This window comes from Filicampus tigris, chromosome 3, assembly GCF_054856515.1.
Source record: "Filicampus tigris isolate MCC_2025a chromosome 3, RoL_Ftig_1.0, whole genome shotgun sequence".
NCBI classification, from domain to species: domain Eukaryota; kingdom Metazoa; phylum Chordata; class Actinopteri; order Syngnathiformes; family Syngnathidae; genus Filicampus; species Filicampus tigris.
Genome location: NC_141219.1, coordinates 5589905 through 5605560, shown reverse-complemented (window position 1 = coordinate 5605560; position 15656 = coordinate 5589905). Strand labels below are relative to the sequence as shown.

General features: G+C 43.2%; 1 protein-coding gene across 1 annotated transcript in view; it reads right to left on the bottom strand.

Moving 5' to 3' along the window:
* Window positions 1–15656, bottom strand: part of LOC147149663 (AT-rich interactive domain-containing protein 3B-like) — a 79176-nt gene that overhangs the window by 27993 nt on the left and 35527 nt on the right. Inside the window, exons 3-4 of the mRNA XM_086026641.1 lie at window positions 12389–12463; window positions 12044–12116 (exon numbers count right to left, since the gene is read on the bottom strand). Coding sequence (XP_085882767.1) covers window positions 12044–12116; window positions 12389–12463 — 148 coding nt within the window. The remainder of the gene's footprint in view (window positions 1–12043; window positions 12117–12388; window positions 12464–15656) is intronic.

Genomic DNA, 15656 nt, shown 5'->3' with positions numbered 1-15656 from the left:
AAGTCAAGCGTCTTGTTTTCCATTAGGCCCCTTTTGCACTCAGGGCTCTGTTGCTTTGCCCTGCTGCTGCGTGCGCACGGAACACTGGTGGAAGTGAGCTCAGGGCTATTGTACTGGCGTAGGGCTCCTTTGGGGACCGTAATGTGTTTGGTGCCATCCATCACAGGGGTGTGGAGGCCAGGAAGCATTGCTTTAAGAGCACACACAGGACACAGATGGAGGAGCAAGTGTGGCGGGGGGGGGGGGGTATGAATCACGGTGGGTTCACGCGTGGCTGCAGGTTCACGCTCTCATCGCACGACATTCAACTCAGGTGAAACTACGTAGAAAAGGTAACTGTTCCGGGGTGGCTTTTGCAAAATGGTATCTTGAATATGGATTCTTCTGACTGTTATAGGCAACTTTATTAGCGTTACACACACACAAAAAAAAGTGTTTACATCCTCTAAGATCGAATGCAAGCCACGCTCGGAACTTTACCCTGATTAATTATTCTAAATTTGGATTTTTAACCCATCACAAAAGATGGAAATTGTATGACCATTATATGCTGCTTGGTCATAACTGTCATTTTAACATTCTAAAACAAACAAACAATGTCAAAAGGCTAGGTAAAGTAAGGTTAAGCTAACCGCTAAAAGAAGCTATAGCTACAGTGTTAATATCTATAATCGAACAACCTTTCATTTATTACACACGAAATGGGAAAATACAACTTTTTAAACACTAAACAAAAGCAAAAACATATTCAACATTCTGCATCTCAGTGCAAAAAGAATCTCAGCACTGTTAATGGGGAATAAAAGGAGTAACACGGTGCATTTTTGTCCCTTAAAGGGAAAACTAATTGACCATAAAAACAATAACCCATTTGGATTATTGGATTATTTTTCTTTTTAAAAACTCTCTTCCATTGAGCATGGTAATAGTGCACTTGCAACTTTTGTACTTCTTGAAATTCTTAATGGTCACTACTCTGAAGTAAAGAAAACTAAGCAACTCTAGTCCTGACTCATTTTCCACTAATTTGATTTCGGCATACCACTGCTCCATTTGTTTGATGGGTGCAGTCAAAATTTACAAACATGCCTTACGCATCTTTTTCCATAACCATTTTTTGGAGAAAAAAAAAAAAGGCTGTTCATGCAAAACGGTAAAAAAAAAAAACAAACTCAAGATTAACGTTTTTAAACTGGTAACATTTTATGGGTGACACACTGAACTGCTCTGAATGAGTCTAATTCCATTTCCCTAGTTAATCATCGTTTTCCTATGCTTGTCCTTTTAGAATAAATATCGTAAAAAAAGCCATAAAAAAAGAAAAATGTGCAGAGTTCATCCTTTGCTCAGTGATATCTTCAAGTCTCGCGTGGCGACGAGCATGTTGGCCGTTTGAATGTCGGCGGTTTGCAGGACTTTATCTAAGATTTTCGCAACATTACAAATTGTACTACTTCAGGGGTTTGACTTGAAATGTGTTTTGGGTGAACAAGATGGTGGCAATCAACAGGACGGTTCCTCCCCGGCTTTGTTTGATACCATTTTTTTTTCACTGCACTTTGACACATCCTTGTCTCGTTTGGCCTCATTTCCCACAAATTACATTATAGCACAGCACTACTATCTTTTGTTTATAGTATACAGGATTTTGAGTATTAGGGTATCCCGGACAACGCCATCTCCCATGCCACGTATCCTCCCTACGTTTGCAGGTGAACCTATCCCGGCTGGCTTTGTCATAGGACACACTATCCTACATTTAATGGCAAACCTGGTAAGCCAAATCACAATATATGCAAAATAATCACAACCTTAAGTTTGTTAAAGATGAAGTCAACCCAAACATTTTTTTTTTCCAGAATATGTTCTATGCAGACCCACTGGTTGAAACAAGGCAATATGATTAATATTCAGCTCAGCTTCAGAAAACGGGTGAGCCGTGATTGGTCGTTATCTGAGCCCTGAGCAAGTTCGATGTCATCTTCGGTCGACAGAAGTGACAAAATGAGCTAGCTAAAAATGGGTGGATTTCTCATATTCCGCAAACGCAATATAAAACACATGCCGTGTTTAGACTAGTGGGACTGCATAGAACATATTCCGGGTAAAAAAATGTTTGGCTTGACTCCCCTCTTTAAAAAAAGAAACTTTGCAGTAACGTGTTTCATGTGCCTCCACTGGTGTAAACACGGTATTCTGATTAATATTGCATTTGTGGAACACAAATTTAGCAGACTAACCCATTCATTTTCAGCCTTCTCAGGAGGCGGCCATTTTGGCCAATATCGCCTTCTGCCCTCGACTGAATTTGACGTCACAAGTGCCCCTGTTGCTCACACTGTGAATCTCACATGACCATACGCAGTAAACAGGTGTGCCTTTACATTCGCAATGCGAGCCCGAAGGCAGTTGTGACTTCATTTTTGTCAGCTAAAAATGTTGGTTTGGTATTGGCACCAGTACTGGAACACTGCAACACAAGCAGCTCATCACTGTTCAATTTATTTGGAACATACATTGTTTTATGCCAATATATCGCAGTCAAGCGTGAGATGAACCAGGCGGCCACTGTTATTTTTTTTTTATTCTGATGACCTTGTCGTTGGCAGCGTGAATCATTCGGCCGCCTCTCCTTCTTCTGTGCTACGTTAGTTACGGGCCGGGTGATTAAGAATCTCCCGGCTGGGCAGCTTAGAGAGTTAAATCTCTTACAGTATGGTCGTAATTAAAGATGGACAGCGCAGAGCATTGGAACAAATGGCAAAGGAGGAAAAAACAGGGGGAGGGGACGGAGAGGCTGGGCTCAGGAGAGGAAGCGGCACAAAGAGTAGCCTTGGTTGGCAAGAAGATTTTTCTCTGACGTGGCTAAGAATATAAAAACAAACATCACGAAAAGCACCGTTTCCGCTGGTTTTGAACAAAGACGACACAGCAGCACCTTCCCCGCCCCCGTGGTGGCATTCCCTCCCTTCAGGCTGGCTTGTAATTTGAAAGGGTGGAGTTTACCAAAAAGGCAAACTATTTCCTCAAATGTATCAGCACACAAGAAGCCACAAAGCTCCAAAATCTTTCATCCAAACGTGGGCGGCAGTTTGGGCGTCTCTCTTGGCGGCGTGATTAAAAAGTCAGCAGGGCATCCGCCCTTTTCCTGTGACGCTCTTCCAAGATGGACGTGTGATTATCTCTGTGCACTTGGTCAGCTGACTGACTGACTGACTGACTGGCTGGCTGAGTGCGGCTCCATTGACCTCCCCTTTTGTCACTTTGGCAGCCCATCTCGACGCTGCCCTTGTCCGCCGTCACCTTTTCACGTCACCCGACGTACGACGCTCGGGCGCTTGTCTGCTGTCCATCAGGCGGCCGGCCTATTGGAAAAAGGTTAGCCCCCCCCCCTCCCCCCACTTGTTTGGAGATCATTAATCATGTTGTGTAGGACAGGAGGAGCCCCTTAATCCAACCCCAACCCCCATACCCCAACACCTCCCTCCCCGGGCCTGAACCAAGCAGGCCGCTGCCCTCCCTTCGGCCCGCCGCTATCCCCCACGGCGTTATCAAGTTTCAGTGGTTGTAACTGTAGCACAATAAACAGAGGAGGGAGGAAGCGGGTGACGACGGAAGGAAAGACAAGGGAAGGAAAAATGTCATTTGCTCGTTGCGTTAAATTGGCGCGGGACGTGTGAGAGGCGATTCACACGCTGCCAAACGGGCACTCTTTGTGAGAATAACATTTACTCAATAAATACAATTCATTCATGCTCTCAAGATTGTCAAATGTGTTCACGATTCTTAACCAGGTGCCGCAAACGGCCCACTTTCACATGACGCCGGTTTCACCCATGGCACTTTTGTTCTGTGCAAAAGGCAACAACTGGTAACGTGTTGGACGACGTTACAGTGGAAATTGTTCGGCGCTAGTAACACAGCTGCAACGTACAGGTAGGCGCGCCGCCAACGGTGTGTAAGGCTATTTCCGAAAAGCTCGGACGAGGGTGTAAAGTTGAACACCCAACACTCCCCTGCTGGGTTGAAAGCAACTGTCACGCTTGCCTTTCACGCAGTCTGTCAAAGTCTGTATTTTTTCCCCGCCACGATTGGGTGTAAAAGTCATGGAGTCGACTTGGAAATGGTCCGGCTGGGGGCAGAGTCGGAGGCGTAACGAAGCCAGAAGGTCGCGTGTGTGTCAGGGTGTTTCGGAAAAGCTGGGACATGGTTGTAAAGTCTAACAATAAAAAAAGAGTTTCAGGGGCGGAGCCATGGGTGGGCCTGGGTGTGCATAGGCCCGCCCAAATTGACAGATTGCCCACCCGGTGAGATTCATGAAAAAAATATATACTCGTACATTTTTTGTAAATTATTATGATTAAATTATTTTTCAATTTGTGTTTTTTTATTTTATTGAATATTAAGAATGGCATGATTGTGGTTGTCTGAGGAAGATCTGAAACTTCATATTATTCAGTTTGTCATTTTATTTATTTGTCGGTGAGAGAAATATTTAGGCCCAACCTGATTTTTCCAGGCCCACCCATTAGCCACATTCTGGCTCCGCCCCTGCCTCTTATCACTTTTGCATTGAAAGCAATTCTCGCTCGCCCCTTTTAGACTGCCTGTCAAAGACGGCTTTTTGTGTTTGCCATTTTTCTGGGTGAAAAGCATGGAATTGGCCACGGATGGGCGTGGCAGCTTTCCGGATTTGGAGGTAGTAATACGTAGAATGGATGCCAAAAAAAGCCTGGACAAGGGTGCCAAGTTCAATACCTGACACGCCTTCTCTACCGCGTTGAAAGCAATTGTAGCTTGCTCCCTTCACACAGACCATGACTACGAATTCAACCTGGAATTTTTCCGGCCTTGGGGATAATCAATTCCGGCCCTTCTGTTACACCTCAGATGCTGTAATGTTGTGGGAACGCTGTGTGAAAAGGGCTACTTTTCCAGAAGTGGCGGGCAAAATGAGGCCAGAGAACCTTCCCATTGTGGTGCAGTGTTTGCGCCTTGTTACAGGGGGGCCGGCATATAGCCAAGCTGGGGGAGCGCGGGGAGAGTAGTAATATAATGCATACACTGATCCCCCAGAGTCCATTCATGGCGTAATTGGTGTGGACAGAGCTCATGGTCTCAGAGTTACAGTTAGGGAACTTCCTCTAATGTCCTGCTGGGAGGCCACCGCTTCCCACCATAGAAAGACCAACGTGGACATGGGAATGTATTTCTTTATTTGTTTTACTGCCGCAAAGAGGCACAAAACACCTGAATGTGCTTCGAAGCAAACACATACAAGTTCCAAATGGACGGAATCGAATTTTTGTTTTACTTTGAAGGACAAAAGTCAACCGAAACAATGTTGCTCAAAATCATCAGCATTCTTGACATGATGCGACAGATGTCTGGAAAAAAAAGAAACATTCAAACTTTATCATTTTTTAAAGTGGAAATCAACCCAAACATTTTTTTTGAAGTATATCTTGCCAGCAGGCCCACTAGTTGAAACACAGCATTCTGATTAATAGTGCGTTTGTGCAATGTGAGTTAAGCAGCAAAATCCACCCGTTTTGAGACATCTCGGGGCGAGGCCATTTTGTCATTTCTGTCGACTGAAAATGACATCACAACTAGCCAGGGCTCAGGGAACGACCGATCACAGCTCGCCTGGTTTCTAAAGCTGAGCCCTGACAAAATGGCCGCCCCCAGAGATGGCTAAAAACGGGTGGATTTTGCTTAACTCATCTTCCACAAACACAATATGAATCAGAACGCCTTGTTTCAACTAGTGGGCTTGCATAGAACATATTCTTAAAAAAAATAAGTTTGGGTTGATTTTCTTTTTAAATGAAGTGTTTGGGGTGACGTTTTGTGCTTGAACAAATCACCTTACAGGCACGCGTGAGCCATTTTGTGACATAAAGAGCAAATCTATGACTTAAACCGCTCTCACTGCCACATCCTCCTTTCTCCACTCCTTGCACCGTGTAAGATGACTTCATGGCACAGTACGAAAGTATCTCCTCCCAGAATAACTCTAAAGCGCAGATAACCCACCATGTGGTCCCAGCTAAGCTGAGACTAGAGGTCCGATTAGGAGTGTAACACTAGCATGGCTCCAGCCTTCATTAAACCCCCACCCGCACTCGTGATCGCAACCAAAATGTCCTGCTTTACTTTCTTGATGTCACGTGGGAGCAGGCTTGTCAAGGAAAGTTTCAACTGGAATACGAGGGAATAAACCAAAATTTTTACAAAATTGACGGTTGTCTCTTAGTGAGGAAATAAACAGTAGTTGGGGAAACAATATTTTAGGGGGGGTCTTCCGCTTTAAAGGGGAAAAGTCAACCCAAACATTGTTTTCAAGAATATGTTCCCAGCAGGCCCATTTGTTGAAACAAGGCGTTCTGGTTAATTTTGCGTTTGTGGAATATAAGTTAAGCAGCAAAATGCACTCGTTTTTAGCCATCTCTGGGGGCGGCCATTTTGTCTTCTGTCGACTGAAAATGACATCACAACTGCTCACAACGACCAATCACGGCTGACCTGTTTTCTGAATCTGAGCCGTGATTGGTCATTGTGAGCAGTTGTGATGTCATTTTCAGTCGACAGAAGGAAAAAAAAAATGGCCGCCCCCAGAGATGGCTAAAAACGAGTGCATTTTGCTGCTTAATTTATATTCCACAAACGCAATATTTATCAGAATGCCCTGTTTCAACTAGTGGGCTTGCATAGAACATATTCTTGGAAAAAAAATATGTTTGGGTTGACTTCAACTTTAAGGAATGAATGGTGAAACGCTAAAAAGATCATCATTTGAAAAGAATCAAATCAGAAGATCATGTTCAGTTTGTCTTAACAGCGTCATTCAGTAACTGAGAATGCAAATGGAAGCAAGACAAAAACACAATGAACTACACAGATGGAATTGGAGAAAAGTTCCGATACCCTCTGTAGTTGATGTCGATAAAAAATATTTTGCTTTCACGGACCCTTTGCAATTACACCAGGGACAACTTGGGGCCCTGGGTTGAGAAACAATGCAATACACTACACAACAGTACGTAGGTCCAGCCAATACTGAATAGAGACAGCTCACAATGTAGTCCCTGCTAAACCGAGACTACAATTCCAATTATGGGCGCAACACTAGGCTATATCAAGCCTTCATTAGCTCCACCGCCCCGGTCTTCCTCGTTACTGCGCCGAACAAGAGGAGCCCTTGCTGTGCGTCTGTCCGGCAGCCATTAATCATCTCAAGTGGACAGCGCTGACAGGCAGTTGGCCGCATCACTCTTTCATTTTCTTCCTGGTGATACGACAACAACCCTCACGATTATGCCTCGCCAAAACAAACAAACAAACAAACAACAGCCAATCTCCGGTTAAAAAAAAAAAAAAAAAGTGTAATGGATATGATGAAGGCATGTCGTATATCTAAAATGCTCCACTCCAGAAGCCAGGCAACATGTTTAATGGCAATTACATAGACATTAGCGGCTGCGCCTTAGCTCAAGATAATGGACGACTAGAATAAGATGGATGCTCTTTACATTAGACATTTAAAGTTCCTACATATTGGAATGTGAATAACATTTCCGAGAAAAGCGTCGCGCGTGACGCGAGCATAATACCTGAAACCTCAACGCACTCGTGAAGTGGCCGTTCCAACCGGCGCTAAAAGATATCGAAGCAGCAACCAAACCAGACACATTTGCATTATGTCATTCCCTCAACCTATGAGAATCCGTCAGAGTATCACAAAGCAATCTGACCCACAATGATGACGAGTCACAAGCGCTAAATTCTTATCAATTCCCACGCCTGGTCAGAACTTAGCCGCAATGGGGAAACGCAGGTCCCAACAGTCGAGAACCGCCGCCTTCGAGAACCTACCGCATAAATAAGCAACAGCAAGTGATTGTAATGGCAACAAAGGGAGCAACTGGCAAAGGAAGGAAGACCTGCTAACGCAACGGGAGTCAGGAATTGAACACGTCTTCCTTTAAAAGATAGCGAGGCAATCAATGGGTTTCTTTTTGCAAAGACAGGATTTAAGGCAGCTGCTGAAATTCCTCAACCATTAACACACAAACAGACACACACGCACACATACAGGCACACACTGCTGTTCTTAAGCGCAGGGGCAGGAAATGGGAATCCCTCGTAAGTTTTCCTTCCGCTGCTGCTTTCCTCTCGCAGCCCGGAGGCCCCCGCGATGAATGAGGTGGGAAAATGCGCTTGGCCATTTGTCTCCAGCCATCAGCGGATTCCACTGCTCGACTAGCATGCGCACAGAGGTCAGTCAAAGCGTTTAGATTACAGGGGTTCTTAAACTTTTCGGCTCGAGGGACCCCTTACAGGGAAGATTTTTTTTCCCCAAGAACCCCCCTCATAATTGTTATGCCAATTAAATATAACAACCGAGGGTACCCCTAAACTGCATAGGAATTTGAGGAAAAAAAAGGCAATAATGATATATATATATATATATATATATATATATATATATATATATATTTTTTTTTTTTTTTAATTGCAATTGTATCAGAATAAAGTTGCATTTTCCCAAGAACGTGATGTCTGAAGTCAAAGTTTAATATAGGAAGAAATTAATTTTAAGTTATTTTCCAAAACACAAATTTATTCTAACAATATGTCTTATTCTGGCAAAGACAACTTTATTTTATTCGAAAATAATAAAGTGTTATATTCTAAAAATAAAACACACCTTTGAGAATTTTAGCCCCGTAATATATGCTTTTTGTTTTAACTCCTCAACCCCTGACTTTATTCATGCAGTGATGTCGGAATTATTTGATTAGTTGAATTTTTACTGGCCCAAAGCTAAGGCATGGAGGAGCTATTGTCTTAATAAATTTGTTTTATTGATCATCAATCACCATATGTATGCACCTTTTTTTTTTTTAATGATACAAATTGCTGCAAATTATTTGGCAGACCCCCGGGGTGAACCCCTGGTTTAGAAAACAACAATAATGAACAAAAGAATTTCTAAAATGCTCTTTCATTCCCTGCCCCAAAAAAGAAAAAAAAAAGCACAATAATCTCAGCGCCGCATCTTTGAAGTAGAAACCAGAGGAAGGGTAACACGGAGTAATGAGAGAGCGCTTGCGCTTCTTCTGGTTCACTCTGACAAGTGTAAAAAAACTCCAAAAGGAGAATCCCTCCCCGCCCCAGCCCCCGTCTCCTCAAGCCACCACACAATTTGTTTCCCTGTGATTAAGACGCCACAGCAGAGGTCAGCCGAGTGCCTCGCGTCTTGGAGCAGTTGAAATGATACATGGCTGCATTAAAGTCACTTAGCTGCCGATATTCGCTCTTATGCCGCCCTGGCTGTTTAATGTTGCCCTTCCACTGCTCATAACGACGAGCATTATCACAGTCAATACACTCAGGCAGGGAAGAAAAAAAAAAAAAAAAAAAAAAAAAACCTCACATATTCTTTTTCCCTTTGTCCATTATAGATGAGCACTCAGTTGGTCAGTGCTAATGTCTGCCGCTGACTCCTCCCTCCTATTCTCCACTGCCAGGGAATTTGAGCCACGCTAGCTACTGCAATTAGACGGCTTCAACTTGATTACACAATGTAAAATTGATTTTGATCATCAAATTTACGCCGGAAACTCTGAGGTTAGGCATACAGACATTTTGAGGTTACGAACCAAGTGTGGAATGCGCTATATAAATAAAATTGTATTGTATTGTATTGCACTATGGTCGTATTGCATCGTGGGGCAGCGAGAAAGGGAAGCACAGCACAGCACAGCACAGCACACCTGCGCCCTGTAATGGGCATTAGTTATTGTTGAAATAACTACTAGCATTGTAGTATTAATATTGTTTGCATGTTCTGTAACACAAGAATGTTAGCACTGCAGCTGTTAGCATTTTAGCTAATGTCACAAATTAACGTACTGCTGTGAATAACGTGAGCTGGCACGCTGTGTCGAGCCAGATATCTGCTGTCAGGCGACGTTTTAGTCAGGGTGATAGATCAGCACGGGTAAAGGGGTCAGCAGACTACAAATCCCGCCGTCTGTCGCTGGACAGAGACGCTAACAGGGCCCTGACAGATTCCGTCCCTCCCTCACAGCTTAATTCATCAACCCCACGTATGAGGACTTTAAAAAGACCAAACCAGGGGGATCACTAACATACGTGTGGAAACACCCATGAAGTTAAATGATAAAGCGCTCATATATTTATTCTTTTAGCATGGGATAAAAACATGAGATAGGGACTAATCACGCACTTAAAATGTGGTCCGTTGCTAACCAAAACAGAAGCTTTGTAAACAAGCTCAGATGAATCAGTCACATGTATGTTGTAAAAAAAAAAAAAAAAGATGATCTCGATGAGCAGAAATTGGAGACCCTGGAAGAACAAGTAGAACAAGTAGTCGCACCACAATGCTGTGTGCACCGGTGTATGTAAACGATCTCTTAGATTAATTTAAGCGCAGAGACATACCAAAAGTATCTTTCCTGCACAGTATGAAAGACTATCTTAAGTGGTGGTGAGCATTCCAGTTGAATTAACAAGGTTTGTCCCCTTTTTTAGCAATCGTTTTCTGGGACTTTTCAATGACTTTTCCAAAACCATTCACTCAATTTCCATCCATCCATTCAGTGTACCGCTTATCCTCACTAGGGTTTGCGGGCATGGTGGAGCCTATCCTAGCTGACCTTGGCCGATTCGCGGGTTATACACTGGACTGGTCGCCAACTAATCGTAAGTCACATATAAACAGGCCATTCACACTCACATTCACACCTATGGACAACCTAACCTTAGGGGATGTCACGATATCTAAATGTCACGATACGATAATATCACGATACGAACCTCACGACACGATAATTATCACGATATTGTGGGGGGGCTGGTGATATATTAAAAGCTCGTGATACTGTATAAAAGCTCACGATATTGGAAAAAAAGAGATGTTAAAAAAAAAAAACATCCCAATATTCAGTTTTTTTACAGCATTCACAAAGAAATAGATGACCTACTATGACCAAACACCTAATATTGAGGCACTTACTTGCTAATGCACGCACACATTGTGAATCGGGCCAATTTGTGGAGGAACTCAAATGTGTTATGTTCCCGTTTATCTGGCGATTAGCGTGGTTCTTAAACATCTATCCATCCATTATAGGCGGCCAAAAAAATGCATCAAATTAAACTGTACTAATAAACTAACCAGCAGAGGGTCCTGGAACTGCACACATGGAAAACAACTTGGGCTTTTAAACACATTTGCTGCTATTATTATCGTGACATGACGACGACGATATATTGTGGCAATTTTATCGCCATATCACGATATTGGCGATATTGTGACATCCCTACCTATAATATGCATGTTTTCAGAATAATGGAGGAAACCGGAGCAAACCAATAAAGGCACCGTAAGAACATCTAAAACACACAGGAAGGCTTGAGCCTGCATTCGAACCCACAACCTCAGTACCGCGATGCGGAAGCGCTAACCAGTCAGTCACTGTGCCGCCCACTTCGTTTCCAAGACTGAAAAATTAACACAATTCAGTCGGACCACTGAAAATGATTAAGATGCACAAAGCAATAAAACCATCTATTGCAAACAGCAGCAACACTAACACAGCTTTCAATAACATTAGATCAAACATTTGACTGCTCTCCGCACAGAGACCAAGAGAAATGGAGAAAACACAACCATGCTATAGAGCAAAGGGAGGCAAATCCCAAATCAAGTAAGGTACTAAAGTTCTACACTTTCACTCCCCCACACACGTTCAAACACACACAATTTTTGATGATGCTTTGGGCAAAGAAATGTTATCTTGAGAAATGACTGTAATATTACTCCAAAGATACATTTGTACAGATCCCTCTTATTTGTTGCAGAGTCTATCAAGTTCCTATTTGTGTACTAAATGAAATGACTGTGTAATAAATGACTGTGTCTGCCTACAGAAAAAAAAAAAAAAATCACTAAGAATGCAGATTGCATTTAAATAGTATTATGGTCATGTGAAGACATGCAAAGTACCTCTTTTCTGCATGAAGGTAAAGAGATCGTCCAAGAACTCCTTCCTTTTGGGGTCATTATCCAACTCGTACAACTGAAGAAGAAACGCCATTATTAGCGGTAGCTCAGACAAATCCATATCATGGACTGCTTTGTTTGGATAACTCTGTTTCCTGAACAAATGGTCACAATTAGCACTGTCTAATGAAAATGTTTTTTTTGTTTGTTTTTTTTAACAGAAAAGGTGATGCCACAGTAGTCGCGACTTCTTTTAAAGCCATTTTAAAGTTGAAATGACCCATTAGGCACCTTTAATTGGGCCCCCCCCCCCTTTTTTTTTTTTTTTTTAAAGCAAAATGTTCGCACCTTGGCAAAGTCTCTGGAGGCTTCTCCTCTTCCTCTGCTACTGTCCGCCTCGTCCGCCCAGCTTGCGCTTCCGTTCTACAAGAAATAGAGGTACAGAATACATATAAGCGATACATAAAATATCTCTACATATTTTGATCTCAGAGATATGGTTCAGTTCTTACATGGGCATCGAATGGAACCTCCACAGTAGAAAGCAAACAATTTGAGCAAAAAAAAAAAAAAAAAAAAACTCCCTCTATTTTGGCAATAATATGTTCTATGTGGCCACACTATTCTAAACACTGTATTTCGATTTATAGCATTTGGGGAATGAAAATTAATTCGACTAACCCACCCGTTTTCAGCCATGCAAGGAGGTTGACAAGCAAGTGCCCACGGGCTCACCTGCTGTCCAGGTTTGGTCTTGTGACACAAAGGTAACATGGCATCCATATCCCCAACTGTGGGAGTCCACTAGACTCAACATTCTACTTTATCTTTTATCTATGCACTCCTTTTCAATGGTGTTCAGGCCGCATAACTGAAATGCCTTGAGGTACAAGCGGCATCTGAGTCAAATGTGTTCCAAAAACATGCAATGGGAAGTTAAAATGACAGAAATGACAGGTTGTTGCTCTAAAAACTGCTACATTGGAGTTAAAATTATGCCAAGATGGAGAAATGTTTGTCGTTTGGTTAAAACAAAACATTTTTTTCCGTGACGTTTGAAAAAATCTGAAAACAATATAAATAAATTCCTGGGACTTAATGACTGGACTGTGAAAATATAAGTAAATTAATCAATTTTTGCTATGCAAGAATGTTTGATGTCTGCGCTGGGTTTTTGGTCCCCAACCTCTATGAACAGTGATGGCCCACTATAAACATTTGTCAAGTTTTTCCTCCAACTACCACGAGGCACAGCAACAACAAGTAAATTGAACCTAGCAAAAGTAATCCATTCTCAATCTGTGGGAATGCACTTTTCCTGTGGTTGGAAGGGCGTAACCTCTGGAGTTATTGTGCCCCTGAGCTCCCGTGTCTCCCTCTCCACCAGCAACGACTTCTTTCTTTCCCCTCAAACATCTCCATTTGACCTAAACCATCTGCATCTGTGCCCTGCCCCCCACACCACCCGCCCTTGTCTTCCGACCCAGCTGGATACGAGAGAAGCGACCCCCCCCCCCCCCATCACCCCCACCCCCGCCCCCCTCCCACCCTTCAATCTTAATGCAGCTGTGACCGGTGTCCCAAGTTCATGAAGTGTAGCTCGGCTGTCAGGAGAGGGCAGGCTGGTCAACAGCCTTTACCAACACACACATATGTAGTGATCACGGTTGTGTTTGTGAGTGGGGGGGTTTGAAAAGGCCCCACAAGACGGGAAGGAAGGAAAATAGGGGCAGAGAGTGGGGGTGCACGGTATGTGCCGAGCAGGAATGTCTCCTTAAAGACAAAACCTATAAAAGCATCAAGAATCAAAACAAGATCCCTTTTGGAGCAAGGTAGGAGAAGGGGGGCTGGGAGCAGGGGGGGGGGGGGGGGGGGCTCACGTTAATAGCCCCGGCTCGGGGGTCTCATTTCAAGCAGGCGTCCATTGGTCAATCAAACTTACAGGGCCCGCGGGCCAAAAGGTTGCGTGTTGTGATTTTTGCGCAAATTGCTTGTTCAAGGTTTACGCCGCGTCAACAACTATGGTGGGAAATACGAAGTCAAACAATATGCGCGGTTCAAACTGTCTGCAAGGCAGAGCACGATCATCATCATGATGATGATTGAGACATGAAGAGGGGGCCAAAATACCTGCCGTGAGGTACACAAGTCTCGTTGAAAGCTATAAAACTCATTGTATTGCAGTAATTTGTGCACATGGATTGTATTGAAAAAATTCACCGTATGTAAAGTTCATCTTTGCTTATTCTCAATAAATTCTCAAGGCCGACGTCAACAACTCCAAAACCGTCTTCAACTCTATGTAAAGCTTCGAGATGGTGACTTCTGACATCTGTTTTCATGTTGGTATTGCATATCCTGGTTTGAGTATCTATAGATCATCTTAAACCGCAGTTTTTTTCCCATGACATTGTACAATTGACGGTCATTGCATATGAATTCGGCCATACACGCTCCTATCAGAGCTTGGCGGCAGTTTGCAGGCAAATTTACAAGGGAATCCAAAATGACTAAACCTCAGACTCAAAAACAGGTTGTCACTGCTTGCTGTTGCCGCCATGTTCTTTTGTCCGGTCGATCGCCCATCCAATTGGAATCACATGCAAAGCATCCCGCACCTGGAGGTGAATCGATTCAGAGTATTTGCTGAATCGATATTGAATTGTGAGGGGAAGTATTGCAATGCATTGATAAATTGATGTTTTTACCCGGCCCTAATTTTGTTTACGTTCAGGATGCCTAATATACATTATCAGCAGCTTACAGGCACTTGCAAAAAAATAAAAATAAAAAAAGGGGTAAGTATTTTGGGCATGTTGCAACCCCCAAAAGGCAATTTTGTTTTCATAAATTCAATATAAACCCCTGACAGGATAATATCTCCCCCACCCCTGTTGGGCTCCACTTATCTCTAGTATGCCACTGAAAAATGCGACAGGACCATCATGTGAAGGTAAATACGCACTATAGTACATTTGGAGAACATACAGACCTTTGCACAGCATTTGTCCACACTTCTGTTAACCTTTAGCCATTATAAACGACTATAACAGGAGATAAATCAGCTCTCTGGCTGCCTATATATAATCTCGCATACTGGGGGAGGTGGCGGGGCAGGATCGTCAACTGCCCAAAGTTGAACAAAGTAATCTTGCTGATAAAAGGGAACATAAGGGGAGATTTCCTAACTTCCAAACAACATTGATATCCACTGCCATTTGCAGCACTTGGTTGCCTCTCTTTTTTTTTTTTTTTACGTAACCAGCTTTCATGTTCCCTGTACATAAACCATTATTACGCATCCCCATTCTTTTTGAGTCTCTCGTGCCACTGACACGCAGCCCTTCAAGGCAACCATAAACACCTTTGGCCTCTGAAGTTGTTGAACTGCACCGTAGACAACCTTAGAACCACCAATAGACATTTAAACAACTGCCGTATATCAACCTAAAGATATGTGACGACAACTCACATAAAGCTCTCCAATCGAAGTCGAGGGAGAAATGCACGGCGGCAGTTGACCACAGCGGATCCCGCTGGGCATGCTTGAATTGTTTATGATATCAGGCGCCAATAGGATCAACGACATTCCGGCTACAAGAAAACGGTCGTATCG